The sequence below is a fragment of the Primulina tabacum genome, chromosome 8, assembly GCF_025594145.1.
Source record: "Primulina tabacum isolate GXHZ01 chromosome 8, ASM2559414v2, whole genome shotgun sequence".
NCBI classification, from domain to species: domain Eukaryota; kingdom Viridiplantae; phylum Streptophyta; class Magnoliopsida; order Lamiales; family Gesneriaceae; genus Primulina; species Primulina tabacum.
In genome coordinates this window covers 33,921,327-33,940,923 of record NC_134557.1, presented here as the reverse complement: position 1 = coordinate 33,940,923, position 19,597 = coordinate 33,921,327, and the positions used below count along the sequence as shown (strand labels likewise).

General features: G+C 39.1%; 1 protein-coding gene and 1 long non-coding RNA gene across 5 annotated transcripts; one reads left to right on the top strand and one right to left on the bottom strand.

Annotated features, from left to right (window-relative positions):
• The first annotated feature begins 10,496 nt into the window (after positions 1 to 10,496).
• On the top strand, positions 10,497 to 11,569 carry LOC142552500 (uncharacterized). Its single transcript, XM_075662199.1, has 4 exons — positions 10,497 to 10,616; positions 10,688 to 10,854; positions 10,946 to 11,210; positions 11,285 to 11,569. Exons 3-4 carry the CDS (start codon positions 10,983 to 10,985, stop codon positions 11,411 to 11,413), a joined length of 357 nt encoding a protein of 118 aa, XP_075518314.1. The 5' UTR covers positions 10,497 to 10,616; positions 10,688 to 10,854; positions 10,946 to 10,982; the 3' UTR covers positions 11,414 to 11,569.
• A 737-nt stretch (positions 11,570 to 12,306) lies between these two features.
• Positions 12,307 to 17,503, bottom strand: LOC142553934 (uncharacterized). 4 transcript variants are annotated; one of them, XR_012822060.1, is made up of 4 exons: positions 17,329 to 17,503; positions 15,929 to 16,863; positions 15,237 to 15,539; positions 12,308 to 15,167 (listed from the first exon to the last, which is right to left on the bottom strand). It is a non-coding gene; the product is annotated as an uncharacterized LOC142553934 (long non-coding RNA). The 4 variants fall into 4 exon arrangements; XR_012822058.1 differs by having other exon boundaries at positions 12,312 to 12,567; positions 12,873 to 15,167; positions 15,929 to 17,503; XR_012822057.1 differs by having other exon boundaries at positions 12,307 to 15,167; positions 15,929 to 17,489.
• Between the last annotated feature and the right edge of the window lie 2,094 nt (positions 17,504 to 19,597).

Here is a 19,597-nt window from a genome sequence, read left to right as displayed (position 1 = left end):
TTCTTGGCATTGTAGAGTTTCAAGATTCTGTTAGAATTTAAAGGAATAAGTTTTTGGATTTGGTGCAAACAAAGTGTTCGATAAATGTTCTAAGTGAGATTGTTGTTGTGTGTTGTGGATTGGGAATATTGCATGTTAGAAAGGAGCATTGTTTGATTATTGTGTTAATATTGTGGGCGCTATATCGTGGGAACTTTCATTGCTGGATTGATTGTTGTTGGGGACAAGTGCTCTAAATTATAGGGATTGTTTGAATTGAAAAAAAAAATATGCCGCCGAGGAAGAAGACCAAGCAGATTCAATCTGAGGAGGGCGAGTCGTCTACCGTGACTTTTGATAGATGACGATTCTGAAATGCTGCTGCGGCCGAAAACTATTCCAAATTACAAGATAAAAGCATGTAGCAAGAAAGAGGGATGGATCAGAGCATCCCGGATTGTACGACATTAATTGTTGCTCGGAATATGCATTGGGCTGAGTTTTTGAAACCGTCGACAGACGCCGTGATCGCCCTTGTGCAGGAATTATATGCTAATCTAAAGGTCAAACACGAGAGTTATCAAGTGAAGGTGCGGGGGCGAATGGTTGCCTTCGATAGCACAACAATTAATTAGCTGTATTCGATGCTAGACTACGAAACAGATGGGTACACACTATTCATGCGGGAAGCCTACCCTTACAAGACGGTCATTACCACACTATGTGAGTCGGGCACGGTTTGGAAACTGAATAATCAACGAGCCCCAGTCACATTCCCTGTGACGTCCATGAAGAGGGAGGCATACAACTGGTACCACTTCGTCGCCTCGCGATTAATGCCATCTGGTCACGTATTTAATGTGACAAAATCGAAGGCAACCTTGGTTTACTGTATCATCACCGGCAGGACAGTTGATGCGGGCCGCGTGATTATGACTTCGAACTTGCACGCTTCTCGGGGCACTTCCACTGTGAGTATGCCACACTCCTCTACCATTACTGATCTATGTCGGCTAGCAGGGGTTGTGTGGGATGATAGCGAGGCCTTATTGCATACAAAAGGCGACATCTCACTGGTTGCTAGACTCCCGCGGGATCGGAGACAGAGACAGATTATGAGTGCTCCGGGAGAGGCTTCAGGGAGTTAAGCGCAGCCACCTCCCGTCCCACAGGCACGTGCAGGGAGGGGACAGACAGCGCACGAGTGTCTCGATGACATCGAGCGTGCTACGAGGCGACAGTGGCGGATGACACAAGAGCACATGGACTATGTGCACGATTTTAATCAGGTTCTTGCACAGCAATATCCTGCAGCCGCATTTCCTCAGCCACCGGCATTTTCACATATACCTATCGAGGATGATGAGGAGTATTATGATGACGAGGTTACTGAGATGTCAGGCGAGGACACCGATTCCTGAAAAGCGCTGTATGAGGTACTTGTTCCCATAATTTTCTTATCTTATTACTGTACATTGGGGACAATGCATGTACTTAAGTTTGGGGGGGGGGGGGGTGTCGTACACTATCGTTCACTCCGTCCACTATCGTTCACTCTGTTTTACTTTCTATGAATTGCTTGATCAGTTATTCCTTGCACTTCTTTAAAAAAAAAATAAATAAAAATAATAAAAAAAAATTTTATTGCATGATGGATAAGTTATCGTGAGGCCAATGATGAGAATAAAATCGTGAGTCTGAAGCATGAATGTATTCGTGATTACGTGGGAGTCACATTTTATTGCACTGTCATGTTTGTTGATATTATCGGTGCTTAGAAACAATTTGCGTGCCTGCGATGCTCAGTAAACGAGAGAAGTCTGATTTTTAGTAATTCTCGCACGACAATGACTGACACTTTTGCGAACACAGAGATGATCTAGGCAATTTTTCTCAATGTCTTTGGGCCTTCCTTCTTTATTCATTATCAATTGTTAGCCCATTGAGCCTCGAGTAGATTGAGATACTTGTCTTTTCTTCGTGCACCTATTTCATATATCATTTTGATTGAAAATTGCATGTGACTGGTTTGTATGAGTTGACTAATGGATTGACGGAGATCTAGAACTTTCTTGAACACTTTTCGAGGCGAAATACGGATAATATGTGACATAGGAATGATTTAGGCAATCTTTGAAGCTGTTTTGAGCCTTCGAGCCTACCAAATGAACATGAAATATCCCTAGTGTCCCATTTTGAGCTTATTTAAAAATCAAGTGATGTGTGTCAATGAAACACAATAGCCCTCACTTGTATCTATTCTACATCCCACAACAACTACCTAATGAAGCGTATACACTTATTATCCGACCCAATTTTGAGAGAAATAAGTTCATTAGTACTGTAATGATTCAAGTACTCCTTGAAAGGAAAGAAAAAAAAATTTAACGTGGAAAAAAGAGTGAAAGAAAAAAAAATGTGTGAATCAATAGTGGTGAAAAGGAAAATATACGGGGAATGAGGATATGAATGAGAAGAAAACAATAAGTGGATGGTCAATGAAAAGAGATTGAAAATGAGTGAAATTGATGAAGTTCAAGTATTTCTCTCAAATTTTGATCTCCATACCTTTGTTGTAGCCATGAGCCGTAGCCTAACGATACAAGCCTACAAGACCAATTAACCTTGTCACATTTATCCAATATACCAGTGGATAAAAGTTGTTCAAGTCAAGCTTATAGATACCTGATAAACATGGTTAACGAGTATAGACTTTAATCATTTGCATGCAAGCATCTCATTGTGTGACTTCATCTTTGGTATACTTGTTGACTATCTTTTGAGCCAAATAATCACCAATATAGTCCTTTTGATATGTGTAAGTAAATGTGTATGTTAATGAAGTGTGAGTTGCACCGAGTTGAGGACTTCTTAGGTTTATAAGGCGATTAGGCATTGTGAATCTATTTGCGTATTCGATGAGGTAAATAAACATTGACACATCACATACGTACGTGACTCTCGAGTAAATACGAAACACATGAAAATAAATACATCTGATGCCACTGTCACATTTTGCATATCCATGACTATAGTTGTCAGCATTACTTTCTTGCTTAAATCTGAATTCCTATTTTTACTTTTATTTTGCTCGGGACTAGCAAAAGTTCAAGTTTGGAGGGTTTGATAAGTGCAAGAATTGCACTTAATTTATATGTTAATCCTTTTTATCTATGCTGGTTTCGAACAGAATTACGCGTGGTTTTTGTTTTTTTTTGTGTCGTGCACGGGATATACAACTAGTTGATGGTTTGGAGCAATTATAGATGTTTTTTAGCGTGAAACTGCGATAGACAAGAGCTGCAGCGCCAAAACTAGCACCACAGCACTCATTTTTGCGAAACACAAGCGCCTAGGCGCTGCCTTAGAGGCGCCGTGGCGCATCAGTGCCGAATTATAAGCGCCGAGGCGCTACCTACACACGCCGCGGCGCTAAAAGCCGAGAGTCAAGCGCTTAGGCGCTAAGGAACAAGCGCCGCGGCGCCAACCTTCATAATTGACGGGCGCCACTTACTCAGCACCGCGGCGCTAATGGCGGCGAGACAAGATTAAATGGGCTTCGACTTACGGCCCAGAGTGTAGAATAAAGAGGAAACCGAGGGTTCAGAATAAAAGGACGCCATTTTTTGGAGAAATACAGAGAGAAGAGCAGGAGCAAACACGATAATACGATCACGAGCGCGAAAATCGATTGCAAATACGAAGAACGACGAATCTGGGGACAGAGACGACACTTCGGATTTGCTATTCTGTTCTTCCATTTTTATATTTTCTCGTATTTCGATGTCTAAAACTTTGAACATGCGTTGTTTTTATTTAGATTTCGTCATGAACTAATTTTCTATTTTAGAGGATGATGTAGCTTTGTGGATACGATAATTTGGCTCGGTTTTTATATGACTGAATTCTTTCTCGTTTAATTGTGTTTCTTTGTGTTTATTCTACTGCAATTTACTGGCCATAAATTGTGTGTTGTTTGATTAATTCTACAACTCGGGAGAGGGGCTAGAATTATTGATCATTAGTGTCACATCGTTGAATGTTTATATCGTTCGGAAGGCGTATAACTTTAGCGAGGCTTAGGTAAGAACATAGTTTGCCTTTATCAATTAAACTTAGATTTTATTAGGAATAATTGAATCAAAGTTTGATTGATACATTTTATTCGTCACTTGGGAAAAGGGGAATAAAATAATTAAGTGTTCTTAGTCATTAAATAATTGGAATTCATGAATATAAATTAAATTGGGAATAATTATCGTGGAAACTTGGTGAAATCATTTCTCTAGATATTTTCTCTCATTGTTATTTCTCAACTCAGTGATTTGATTATTTATTTGTTTTTCAATTAATTCGTTTAAGTAAACCAAATCTCTTTTAATTTTTCTAAATAAAGTTGAGACTATTTTAATTACAAGCATTGATATAATTTTAGTTCACACTCCTCGTGGGATCGACACTTTTATTCAAAAATACATTTTACTATAACTTGACGTTGTGCGCTTGCGAGCAATTAAGAAAACACGCAACAATCGTATTCCATTAATTGAATTATACACGAATATATATACCTGTAGAATTCAAAAATAGTTAACTACTTAATTAGAAGATTATAAGAATATACAGTAAATATTTTAATTGTTCTAACTATCCTAAATGAGAAGATTACAAGGAAATGGCAAGATTGAACAAATATTGAGTAAGATATGTTAGCCTAATAGGCCCCCTCAAGTTGGTGCTCCAACGGTGACACCAATCTTGACAGAAAGGTCCCTGAGCCAATAGCGAGAGAGTGGTTTGGTGAGTGCATCGGCCAGCTGGTCGGCAGACGAGACATGAGATACTCAGAGATTTCCACTTTGCAAGAGTTCTCGAACGAAATGATAGTCCAAATAAATGTGCCTCATGCGAGAATGAAATACCGGGTTTGAACATAAGTACGTAGCACCAATGTTGTCGCTATAAAGAGTCGGTGGGGAGCTGACAGAGACACCAAGTTCATCAAGAAGAGAACGAATCCATTGAATTTCTGCAGCAGCAGAGGCAATGGCCCTATATTCAGCCTCCGTGGAAGATCGAGCAATTGATCGTTGTTTCTTTGAACTCCAAGAGATGGGGTTAGGACCAAGAAAGACAACATAGGCACCTGTAGACGTCCGATCATCTGGATTACCTACCCAGTCGACATCACAGAAAGGGTGAAGGGACAATGAGTCATGTCGCTGCAATCGAATGCCATAGGTTCTTGTACCATTTAGATATAGAAGAAGGCACTTAACGGCACCCCAGTGAGTGGTTATGGGAGCATGCATAAACTAGGACAAATTGTTTACGTCAAAGACAATGTTAGGACGACTGATGAGCAAGTATTGTAAACTACCGACTGCTTGACGATAGAGTGTGGCATCAGCGAGCGGTGATCCGTCATGAAGGCACAAGGAGGAAGAGTTGGCCAGAGGCGTTTGGACGGGATTGGAAGTGTCCATTTCCAAGAATATCTAGTAGACATTTCTGCTAAGGAAGGCGGAGGTCCCCATGACAACAAGCAACCTCGACACCAAGGAAATAGGATAGGTGGCCCAGATCCTTGATGGAAAAGCAAGAACCCAACTTATTAACAAAATTTTGAATGACCAAATCATCGTTTCCTGTTAGGATCAAATCATCAACATACACAAGGAGTTACATAGTGGTGGTTGAGCGATGATAGATGAAAATTGAGGTGTCAGATTTGGAATTTGTAAATCCAACATCAAGAAAAAAGCGACAAAGTTTATTGTACCAAGCCCAAGGTGTCTGTATAAAGCCATATATGGCTCGACGGAGCCTGCACACGTGGGAGGGCAAATCGGGAGCAAAAAAACCAGGAGACTGAGCCATGTAAACCACCTCATCCAAATGTCCATGAAGGAATGCATTATTAACGTCCATTTGACGAAGAGACCAACCACGAGAGACAGCTAAAGATAGAAGGACACAAACCATTGTTGGTTTAGCCACTGGGCTAAAGGTTTCATGATAGTCAATCCAGGGCGTTGGTGGAAACCCTTGGCAACAAGTCGAGCCTTGTAGCGATCAACTGATCCATCAGGTTTTCGTTTAATACGAAAAACCCATTTGCAACCAACCAGATTCTGAGATGGATCGGGAGAAACCAAGTCCCATGTGCCATTGCGAAGAAGAACATCAAATTCTTCGGACATAGCAGCAAACCATGATGGGTCTTTGAAGGCTTAGGTGTGAGAGGTAGGTTCAGAGCCAGTAGGGAGGGTAGTAGTGGTGAGACTATAATTTGGGTTTGGTTTAAAGATGTTGTGTTGTGACCAGGGGGGGTGGTCGAACATGTGGTTCGCTGAGATGAGAATTAGGTTGGGTGGTGACACGTGAGGAGTTTGTAGAAGCTTTATCAGGTGAGGGTGGGTGAGAGGACGGAGGTGCGAGCAAGCTAGTGGGATTCGGAGATGGGTTGGGTGGTGAAGGGCTACCAGGCACGATAGCCTCCGGAACCACCACAAATGGTGGCATATCTTGTGCTCCACCTTGGGAAGAAGCACTAGCCAGAGAGGAAGAGTGAAACGGAAACTCTGACTCGACAAAATCAACATGACGAGAGACATAGATTTTATGGGAGGACATCTCATAACGCAAGTATGCACTTTGAGTGAGGGAGTAACCAAGAAAGACACATGGAAGTGATCGAGACTCCAATTTGTGGGACGTCTATGGGCGTAGCCAGGGATAACAAAGACACTCAAGTACATGGAGTCGAGAGAGGTTAGGAAGAGTGCGATAGAGACACTCAAAGGATGACTTCATGGAGAGATTGTGTTTGGTCATACGGTTAATAAGGTAAACGGCAGCGGCAAAGGCAAATGGCGAAAATGAGGAAGAAAGGAAAGCTTGATGGAGTAAGTTGGAACCTGTTTCTACAATGTGGCGGTGTCGGCGTTCTGAAAAACCGTTATGTTCTGGTGTGTGTGTGTGTGTGTGTGTGTGTGTGTGTGTGTGGTGGGGGGGGGGGGGGGGGGTGGTCAGGTGTGATATACCATGAGTCTGAAGGAAAGCTTTGAGGGCAATGTATTCTCCACCATTGTCTGTATAGAGAGTGATGAGTGGTTTGTTGAATCGTTTTTCGACAAGTGATTTGAAGCATTTAAATACGGGGAGGACATCAGATTTACGTTTGAGAGGATAAAGTCAAATATATTTGGTGTAATTATCAATAAAAATGACATATTGTTTTTAACCATCATAAGATACAATCGGAGAGGTCCATACATCCGAAAAAACCAATTCAAGTGGAGAGTCAGAGGTAAGAGATGAATCATGAAAAGGTAATTTATGACTTTTATTGCAGTGACAAGAATTACAATTGAAATTGATTGACTGCCTAGGGGAGAAAGACACTGACTTAGACGATAACAAATGACACATGATTTTATTTGAAGGATGATCTAGACGATTATGCCATAGAGAAAAATGCAAACGAGACAGCGGAAAGGCTAGTGGTGATGTTGACGCTCCCGAAGACGGAGACCAACAGTAGATGATTTCTTTAAGTGGTCCTTGATGGAGGATGGCCCTCGTACGGGAATCCTTCACCTGAAAGTGGGTCGGGGTAAAAACAACAATGACATTATTAGTGGTACATAGTTGGGAAACATATAACATGTTTTTGTGCATTGATGGGACACAAAGAGCATTAGGAAAGTTAAAGGATGAAGAATTGTATGGTGGAGAAAGAGAACGCGTGTGTGTTATTTTCAAACCTGCTCCATCACCAACTACTACATCATCAGACCCTGTATAAGGAGAGTGAAGAGAAAGGTTAGCAAGATCTGTGGTCGTGATGTGTTGCGCCTGAGTCTAGAATCCAGTCAGATTAAGCTGAGGGGTGGGCGGCAGCATTGGCTTGAGGACGAGCATGTGACATCTTGGATGGAGGCTGCAATTGTGTAGAATTTTGCCACGGAAGGTATTTTAGATTGGGACATCTCTTGGCAGAGCGTCCTTGCTCATCACACAATTGACAGCGCCCGAGGTAAGGGCGAGGAGGATGTTGAGTTGGCAGTTGCGATGGGTGAGGAGTCCATGCACCCGGAGATCGAAAGTAAGTCGTGTGAGACTGGCTGGAAGCGCGGTAGTTAGGCTTGTGCGATGTGGCAGCCTTTGCGACAGTGTTGGCAGCGGCCGGAAGATGGATGTGTGTGTCCTTTTTTGCAGCGAGAAAAGCTTCAAGATTGAGAAGTTTTTCATGCATTTCTTCAAAAGAAATGGCTGTCTCTCGTGCTTGTATGGCTCTGGCTAGTTCTCTGTATTCATCGTCAAGGCCCTCGAGAATTTTAATAGTAAGATCTTCAATATCACGAGAGCATTCATCAAGGCAAGTTCAACTGCTTTTGTTTTGACATTTTGCAAAAATTCAGTGATTGTCTGGGATCCCGTCATCGGGTGACTGATTTGTGTTTTCAGTTGAGTTACGCGACCACGAGTTGGTTTGCCATAGGTGTGAGCAAAAGTGGACCAAGCATCTGAAGATGTCCGGGCAGTCACGATGAACAGTTTAATGAAGGAGATAACGAATCCATAATATCATTCAAAAATGAGTTGATCTTGACATATCCATGCATGATGTGCTGGGTTGGCAGTGGAAACACCATTGACCGTGACAATCTGCTCAGGATACGGGTGAGTGCCATCAACTAATTCGAGCAGATCGTACCTGGTGAGAAGAGTAGTAAGCTGTAGGCGCCATGAGAGGTAATTTGAGGCTGTCAAATTCAATGGAGCTTGTGCAGCAACATTAAATGATATGATTGGACGTGATGTTGTAATATTAGCATTTGTACTGATAGTGTGAGTGACTTCAGAAAAAGAGTCATGAGGCGGTGAAGACATCGTATGAGCTGTTGGGCTGTAGAAGAAAGCAAAAGAGAGGCTATGGGTTTTGTGTGTGGTGCAACGGTGACAAGCTGTGGTTGTTAAAATTTAATTGGAGCTTGAGCTTGATGCTCTGATACCATAAAGATATTGAAAGGAATCGTATTCCATTAATTGAATGATACACGAATATATACACCTATAGAATTCTAAAATAGTTAACTATACCTAATTAGAATATTACAAGAATATACAGTAAATATTCTAATTGTTCTAACTATCCTAAACGAGAAGATTACAATGAAATGGCAAGATTGAACAAATATTGAGTAAGATATGTTAGCCTAATAGAACGATCCTGGCTATCGAGGGATAAACCCTAGATTACCTCTCCTTTTTTTTTTTCTCAATTTCTTTTTCTTCACGTGAACTATGGGATTGGGGAAGCGTTTTTCTTCTTTTTTATTCGGATTTTAAAAGTGCTAATTTAAGACTTATAAATGTTACTTCAACTTTGAAGCGTGCATAAAACATATCTAAATGTGTATTTTAAATTAAATAAATAAAGTACAACAACTTATATCTAAACTTATATATATATATATAAAGGAGGGTCATTCCTCTCTTTATAATTTAATTATCTAACTATAATAAATAAAAATATATAACGATACTTATATAGAATTTAATTATATATATCAACTTTAATAAATAATAATTTACAGAATTTTTGTGTATAAATATTAATGAATTATTACTAATATCTATTATCATGTTCACTATAGTTACTTTAATTATATTTGTGTTGCCTTGATATAAAAGACAAAATATTAATGTGAGATAAATAATTGCTTTAGGAATTAAATAAATTGGAAAAGTAAAAAAAAAAAATTAACATTTACACGAAAGACTCAATTACGATTTATTTGGCATCAAACTAATCTTAAGTACTAAGTTGTGAGAAATGATTGGATTCAAAAATCTGTAATTCGAGTTTTATTGAGGATAATATTAATATTATGAATTTTTTGTTAATAATTGATTCGGCAATGCACACAAATTAATAATAAATAATAATATTTCAGTTTAGTTGGGGTATTGAATAAATTTTATGAATTTGGGTCTCAAACGAAGGGTAAAAAAAAAAAAAAGTAGAAACCCTAGGAGTTCTCTACCGAATTCCCCCACTTAGCCGGAAATCGATCGGTTTCATAGATTTACGATGAATAAATTTTATTTTTTGGAAGATTTTAAGGGCAAGGTGTTTTGGAAAGCAATGGATCATGGCCGCAGCAGCTTCTTGTGTGAGGTACTCGAAAGAAGGAAACCGAAAGACATCCGGATGATCTTTTCAGAGGTGAAAGATCAGGTATGTATGTTGATGTTCGATGGGTACGGTAGCCGTGTCATTGTAAAGCTCGCCAAAGTCTGCGACGAACAACAGATGAACAAGTTGGTTTCTTCGGTAACTGCTAATGTCAATTTACTCAAGGCTCTCTGTCTCGACCCTCGAGGGTATGTTTACTTACAACTGCTCCTAATTTATATGCACTGTAATAATTCGATTTCTGGATTTTCGTGTTTCTTTTCAGATCTGAGTCCATGAAGAAATTTCTCCCGTGTCTCAGGACACCTGAGCAAATATCTCGTATGATATCCGTCTTCGGTTCCCCCTCACTCTCCCACTCCTGAAGGATGGTTTCGGTTCTGGCGTTATCGGCTATTGCTTCCATGTCTTCCCTACAGAAGAAACTCAAGTGACCATTACTGAATTTCATTCTATTTTTTCGAATTTACCATATCTGTAACAGTACTTGTGTTTGCGCAGCCAATAGACGATGTGATCACTGATAATTTTCTCGAAATCGCCACCAATGAAAACGGATCCTTCCTACTCAAAGTCTTCTGTTCAAAAGGGTTTCTACTGGAATGCCGACCACGGATTCTGTCAGAAATAATATCAAATGCACATCATCTGTCTCATGATCGATTTGGGTATGCATACGGCATACACCATTCCTTTTCTTATCCCTCTTGCAAGTTTGCGTATAAAATCCAGAAGAACCCAACATTTTTCTGGTTCCAGGTCTCGTGTGTTGGTCTTCGTAATAGCATCATCTGAGATGCGGGATGTGGTTGGAGCTAGGATAGTAGCTCGACTGACGGGTGCTTTCGCTTCGCTGTCGATCAACAGATATGCATCCGCGGTAGTATTGGAATTGATGAAGCAATACAAAGAAGAATACATACCTCAAATCGCCAATGAGATAATAAGCAGTCCTGATTTCTCCAGAGTCCTACGAGATCCATATGGCAAATGTGTTCTGGAATACGCCAAGCAATACTCTACGGTACCTCATCTTTATTTCTCTATCTGCGAAATAAACTAAGTTTAGCTTTAATACAACCTTATACAATATCGCAGGAAACCATTTGCGAGATTTTGAATCACCAGATCTCCCTACACTCTGATCACACGCATAGTCGTCATCGCCACGGAAAGAAGGTGCTTCCTAAAAGGAAAAGGCAGAGGAATGATCATCGAGAAATATGACCTCCTTTCTGCTCGGAAACCCCACCCCGTTATTCTCATATGACCTTGTTTATTTGTTTTGTGGTGTCCTCTGGTATTTTTTTCTCTCGTATGAATTTACGCATTAGTCAAAAAAATTTAAATTATATTAAAACATAAATCGATTTTCTATGCTTACATTTTGACAAGGTGCTAATATAAATCGATTTTCTATGCTAATATAAATTTTACAACTAAATAAATTGAAGGTAGGATTGAGCTTGGGATACAATCAAATTTCAAACGAGTGATCGAGACATACGACGAGAGCAAACTATTCCATTATTTCTGATTAAATTTAATAAATAAAAACACATTAAACAATTGTGGAATTCCATCTTCATCTAAAATTATATACTGAAACTAAATATTATTTCAAGCTTTATCTTTACTTGTTGAAGCTAAAAAAAAAAGAAAACAAATCTTGTAATTTGTGAAGGTTTGAGAGTATATAAAGGTTTGCGGAGAAGGGAAAAAAAACTCAACTCTTGATTAATAGTATCTACTATTCGACCGGTAAAGATCGACAAAGAACAAAAATAACTTGGAATCAATGATTAACAGCGTGAAAGGATTAGAAAAATCAACATTGACTGCTTTTTTATTCTGAAAAAAATGACTTCCTCACATTAATTAAGTGATATTCCTATAATTAACTTTACTGAAAAAATAGTAGGTGGTTAACTTCCTGAATTAAACAAATGCGTGCAAATAATTGAGTAAAAATGAACAAACAAAAAAGGAAACATGATACCATGGTAGCCATATCACTGAAGTATTCAGCAACGGTAATTTCTTGGGCATTCAAAAGAAGATAAGAATTGTATAGACAAGAGGTAGATAGATCAACGCATAGAATAAACAATGAAAATTTATGTAAAAATATGAAGTATGGCATGGCAAGTGTCGGTCCCTATAGCAGTTTGAAGGGCTTCAGAAGATCGACATTCATAGCTGTGTACATGCATATGATTTCCAATCATTACGAACCCTAATCCATCAAATGACTTGTATTGATGACTGTATATCAAGTGACCAACGAAGAACATCTAAATCAACAATACTAGAAATGGAAATGAAGTGACACTTAGCATCATCATACGTACATGATCCACCCAGATGAAACTCTACTCCAGCTGAAAGCAACAAATTGGTGAAGCTTGAGCAGAAGAAATGATTTTGAGGCAGTAATAGCAGAGGATACTTCATGTATTGGAAATTGAATAACAACACTTCTATGAACAGTTGACCAACGATAAAAAGAAGAAATCTTTCTCATCAACAGCATGCACGATCAATTTGTGTGTGTGTGTGTGTGTCTGTTTTTCCACGACAAAATTCACAGCTACCACCAAGCACAGTGGGGGATAGAGTGTCAAGAACACGCTGAGTGGCAAAAAGTATGTGCAACAAATCACAAAAATTGGAAAAGGTATATTACTAGAAATATTGGTCATCTGTCCGTCCATTCAAGAGATGAGTATCAGCAGAGCAATCTTTGAAGCCACAGGCCTAGGAGTTCGCAGTGGCCAAGTTTGCAATAAGTATGCTTATTATATTGAACCTGCCACGTAACCCATGTTAAAAAATAATCCTCAACTGAAAAGGGTTGCCTACAGCATGGCAAATTTCTTGTTTATGCCTTGAAACTCAAGCTCAGTGACAATGTCTTGCAGAAGAAAAACACTCAATGCATTAGTGATGTGATCCTAATCTATCAAGATAAGAGTTCAAATCAATTAGACTTTGAGTATTTCTTCTGCAATGAAAAAGACAACAGGATATTCATATGCGCCTACCGTGCAGTTTGGCAAGGGACCAAACCTTCAATGAACACTGACCAGCAAGCGCAGTGTAGGTTATCTTCCCCATAGCATCAGGTGGAAGTGCAACATGATGTTGCATCAAACTTTTCTCAAATGCAGTTTGCAAAGACATTACTGCCAAAGTATATTAAAAAAAAGGCTAATTAACTTATCAATAGAATTTCGTCGGGATAATATTCAGTTTCTACAGACAATATTTCAGTCAAATTCACCGCATACAAGTCACCACATGTCAAAAGATCTCACTCTCCTGCAGTCAAGTGTACCAGACTAGATTATCGAGGGTGCATCAAGAAACAAAAATTTTACTTGTGCATCAAAACAATTTTGAATCTAAAATAAAATAATAAAAGTCACATAAATAACAAAGCCCTATTTTCTCAGGCTGAGATTCCCAAAGAGTATCTTTGTCAAGTGCGGGGACAAATACACCACGAGGAATATAAACATCACAAGATTTTAGAGCGATTGTTTTTATAGGCCTCTGCATTGAGTGTTTGACCCCAAGAAATGAAAGAGACACCATGACGTGACATTCACAGACAGAACGATAAAGAAAGAACAACTGCTCTTTAAGAGAGCCACATTTTGTAATTAGAAAAGGTTCACAAACCTAGATACCATCAACTATATTTCCAAAAATTTCTAGGCCATAGTTGTTAGGTGCGCACACCAAGGTGCAAAGAGCTCTTGGAACCTTAGGCGCAAGGCGAGGTGTGCCTTATTGAAGAAAGGCGCGTGATTAATTTTAAAAAACATATTTATACACTATATCATTATATGACAAAAATATTACTTTTGAAATAATTAAGCTTACCAGAGAGAAAATTCATCAACAAAAATGATTCTTTGTTTGTTTGATGATTTGGAGACCCTTCGTTGTCGTTGTTGCGCTTCTTCTTCTTATTTTTTACGCTTATGCTCGGGGCTTTTTTTTCTAAATCAACATTCAGCTCTAGGATTTACAGCCCATTTTTGTTTAAAAATAGAGAGGTTGGGCCAGCCTTCACTCAAAATACAGAAGGGTGGTTACCAAGGCGGGTAGGCGCATGTTTTCTACAACTATGTTCTAGACCCAATTCCATAGATTAAGGCTGTGTAAAGTTTATGGGTGAAGCTTTGGCAAGTTGACAAAAAAACAAACAAACATCTTAAAATCTAGGAGTTAGTCACTTGACATTATTCAAAGAACATGATCATTCACCATTAGTCCAGCTGTTTCCTCATATACTGAAATATGATGACAACACCAAGCAATAATAATCACACCACAAAAAATTAATTTGTATTTGGTAACCTTGATAATGAGAAAATGGAGAAGATGCACTTTCCCTTATCCTCATTTGACTTGATGAGTTGTTAGGGGGTTAGCATAGTGTGGCCTATCAGTTAACAAACGAAGGGTGCTGTATGGCAAATTAATGCAACAAAGGGAAAACAGAAAAAGCCAAGTGGAAGAAGAGAATATATATCTAAAAACATACAAGCCTTGAATAGTGGTAGAATCTCCTTCCAACTGATTGATTTCCTCTATAAGGTTGTCATGTCCTATATGAATTAGTTCATACATAGCAGCTCCTCTATTTTCCCATTCCATCAAGAAAAACCACAGGGAAAAAAATAAAATGTAACCTTACAACACCAATTTCAAAAATAAAATTAACATCGTATGGGAATCTCTCCTCTTAATAAGCTATTTAAACCCCATGTAGTTGATATGATCGGTGGATTATCGAGACGATTATTTTCTCGGCACGCTATCATAACTTTGTACTTCTCCTTGTACAGTGTCTTCAGTACATGCATGAAATCACTGTCTCCTGACATGAGTAGGTAAGTCGCGGGAGTAGGATTTTCAAGTGCCCAAAATATCATATCAATCATCATACGTTTGACGGCAGCATCTTCCCCTATGTTAAATTAAAGAATAAATAAACAACAATATCACCAATAAATCCACTTTAAAAAAATACCCATACCAGGAGTCACATGAATAAGTTGCACCCCATTGGAGGTCATCGCCCTTTCAAATTTGGGGAACAACTTAGCACAATTTCCATACAAGTATATGGAGATTTCTCCCTGATGACCCAACTTCTTAGGGCTAGTATGATATTACAAGTAATAGTATATAGACCGGAGGCTTTTAGGTCTTTGGGACATGACAATTTTCAATATCCCACCAGACGGATAGTTTGCCCAACTAATAATCCTCTTCCGGTATAATCGACGACACTTCACGGGCTTGGGTACGACGGACTCTTGTGCGACGACGAGTTCCTCTGCGAGCCATTTTTCAAATCTGCAAAATTAGAAAATTAGGGATTTTCTAGTGGTTTTAGCTTTAAATTAGTCTATTAAGATTCAATCTTACTGCATTATAATAAATCAAAAAATTGATTAAAAGAAAATAAACAAACCTAAAAGTGTCTGATACAACTACTATGCGTAAATGTGGGTGAAATTACTTGCTTACAAAAAGAAAACATAAGTTGGAGCACCTTAATTCAATTCACTACATGAATTACTCGACGAAACTGCATAAATCAAAGTCATATATTGAAAAAATGGCAGAACACTGTGTGAATTTACAGTACAACAAAAATTTTGCTCACCAGATGGGCAAGATGAGAGATTTGGCCAAAGAACTAAAAAGGAAAAAATTACTCACCAGAATCGTTATGTCCACCTCGATCACCGCAGAGACTTCCCTTCACGTTTCTAGGTTTTGGCAATTTCTATTTCAATATAAATTATATGATTATAAAAAGATAGAATAAAATTAAAAAACTTCGTTTCAACTCATTAAAATAATAAAAACGACAAAAATACTGAAACATCTACTACTAAAATACTAATGAATTTTTTTAAAACAATGACTAATGCTGACCGAAAATACATACACATATATATACAATTCGAACCATACACTAACATAAAACCAACACCTGTATATAATTGACTGCGGTTCAAATTTACAGTACAATGAAAATTTTGCTCACCAGATGGGCAAGACAAGAGATTTGGCCAAAGAACTAAAAAGGAAAAATTTATTCACCAGAATCGTTATGTCCTCCTCGATCACCGCATAGACTTCCCTTCAAGTTTCTAGGTTTTGGCAATTTCTATTTCGATATAAATTATATGATTATAACAGGATAAAATAAAATTAAAAAACTTTGTTTAAACTCATTAAAATAATAAAAATGACAAAAATACTGAAACATCTACTACTGAAATACTAATGAATTTTTTTTAACAATTACTAATGCTGACCGAAAATACATACACACACATATATATACAATTCGAACCATACACTAACATAAAACCCCTTGCAAGCTGCTGGAAATTCTGCACCAAAAACCAAAAACCCTAACTACATGTTCAAGCCAAAAACTCGACCCTACACCGAATCAGCCCAGACCAGACCCAAACCAGACCTTCCTAGACCACGACTAAACCCTCCTGGACTGATCTAACTGTGGTCCTCAGCCCCATGAACACGGGCGTGCATGATTCACCCGAAACAACCAAAACCGAGCCACGACCACCCCTAGTTCATTTGATCTGCCCGTGGACCACGACCATCCGTGCACGAGCAACCTTAGGCCACGTCTCACAAAGGCACAATATAAGATAAGATACAGCACTAAAAAAATTGTCCATGGACAAAAAAACATTTCCAAGTAGAGAGATGCTAAAGAGCAGCTTGGGTTTAAATTAAATCAACCATATCCAAAAACAAGTCGGTTCCATCGATTTATTTTCTGACAGACTCCGAAAATTCATTTTTACGGAATACAAATGAAAAAAATTCGTCATCATATATAAACAAAACCAGCTGCCAAAGTGTACTATTTAACTCGTTATAATCCCTCATCACAAAAAAATAAAAGATTTCACTTCCGAGAACGGAGAGCGAACAAATCAACAAAAATGACATAATCAGGATAGTTAATTACAATAAAAATAAATGAATGAATTCAAATGTGTACTTTTATCTTGAAAAATGCAGAATAACACCGACCAGAAGAATTCGTATAATGAAAACAAGGCTTTGATTCGAACCTGGTGGCGACGCAGAGGCTCGACTCTTGCGAGGTATGAAGAAGAAAGCTAGGGTTTGAAGGATTTATACTGGATCGATTTTTTATTTATAAAATTTTCACTATTGGGCCAGACTATTTAGTTAGGCCCCGTTAAACTACGAGAAATGGTTTGAATGATGGACACACGGAGGCTCAATTCACCATGATAGGTTGAGGCCCATTTCTGGATTTGATTTATTTCTTCTATTCAATACTGGCCCAACGGTAATATTTTAAAAAACTGGCCAACACGAAATATTTTTCGAGATTGTGTTTGGACTTAATATGCTTACTTTTAAGTTTAATGGGCTCCCCATCCATTTTCTACCTTTTTATTTTATACTAGGGCCCATTAACCTTTTAATTAAACTTAAACCTAGCATCTAATTAATATTTAACCTAAACCTAAGCTCCCATTCAGCCGACACCCTCCCCCTCCACTCTTATTCTCTCGGTTTCAGCACCTCTCACAGCTGAGAACCCTCTGCCAATCACCTTGCTTGAAAGAAAATTCTCCGGCTTAATTCCCGACACTCGTTCTTCGGTTTTCTTGCAAAATATATACCAAGCACGCATGTATTCTTGTTGTTTTGTATCATTCACGCTGTAATTATGAGGAATGTATGTTATTGCATGCAAATGTTTCGATCCAGCCGGTGCAAGCCTTCGGGTGTGGTTTTTTGGCATGGTTTTTGTATTGCTTTAACGGTTTCAGGTTTCTAAGAGGATGATAATGGTGTCAAGATGTGGTGTTTGGGTTAGCACTGGTTGTCGTTGCTGTAGGAGGATGGATCGAGAGTTTTTTTTCCGGTGGGTGATGGATCGAGGTAGGGGGGGTGCCGGTGGTGCAAGGACTGAACTGGGGCTCGGACCAGACCCTGGTGGGTTTGAGTCACGGGCCAGGGTGGCCCAACCACAGCTGGAACCATCTATTTTAGCAGGCCGCACGCGTTGAGGAGAGGGGATCGGGTGTGGTGATTTCGGGTTCTAGCGCTCGTTTCCGTCATGTAGGCTTCATGGGGTTAGTTCCGTGGGTCTCGTAGGTCCCTTAGGGTCTGGTCTAGGTCCTAGATGGCTTGGTTCGTGGCTGGTGCGAGCCGAGGGGTGCTAGTGGTCGGGTGAGGCCTTGAGGGTTTGAGAAAGGAAAATAGCAGAATTTTCCAGATATTGTGAGGGCTGGTTTCCGTAAGTTTAGGGGCTGGATTTTTGGATTTTAGGACCTTAGGTGTTGTTAAGGCCTGGTAAAAAGTTGAGAAAAAATTTGGTTGAGTTTCGGTTCGATTCGGGTTAAAACCGGGACCCCGATCCAAGTTTTAAAATGAATCAGTTAAGTTTGGTCTGTGGCTCGAGTTTACGTCTAAGAATGCTCATAAGTATGTTTTGGGATGTCTTAAGGCGTTTGGGAAGCTTCGGATCAAATTTTAGAGGTCCGGGGTAAAACGGTAATTTTGGGTTCTCAGGGGCAAAATGGTCATTTTGCACCCGGGGTGAGATTTTGGTCATGGCAACGCCCTGAGCACATTTTTCATCAATTTTAAATGTTTATGCATCATGATCATGATTTTTAAGAATTTATAAAAATATACGTTGCATGCTTGGTTTTAAGGAAAATTGCATATGTGCATGATTTTTTTTATAAGTGATGAAAATGATGATGTTTGGAATGATGAAAATTAGTTGTGGCTATCGAAGTATATGTAAATGTATAATAAGTATATGTAAATGCTGATGATGAGGCCTAGACACAGTGGATGAGTAATCATGTCACTGATGTCCGATAGCCGCCGGGTAAGGTGGTTCTATGTATGATGGATCCATCGTAAATGATGTACGATAGTCACCTCTATTGAACTGAATTCACCAAAGGAATGATGAACGATGAATGATGATTAACGATGAGCTGTTTTGACACATCACGGTTTCACATGACACGATTACATTACGCTTTTAAAGTTCATGAAAGATATGTTGAGTATGATATTTTTCACTGCTGTGTGCGATGTATATATACTTGTTACTTCTGGTACAGGTGTGTTAAGTCTTTAGACTCACTAGGCGTGTGTGATGTAGGTGAGCTCGATCTCGAGGGGACTGGAGGTGCTGGACTCTGAGCAGGCAGACCTGGTGGGACGACACGACCCGAGGACCTCATGTTTTCCGCACCCTTATGATTTTTCGATGTTGAGAGGATTTGAGTATTTTTATACGCTATTTTATTTCACTAGTTGGTGTTAGGAATTTTTAGCCGC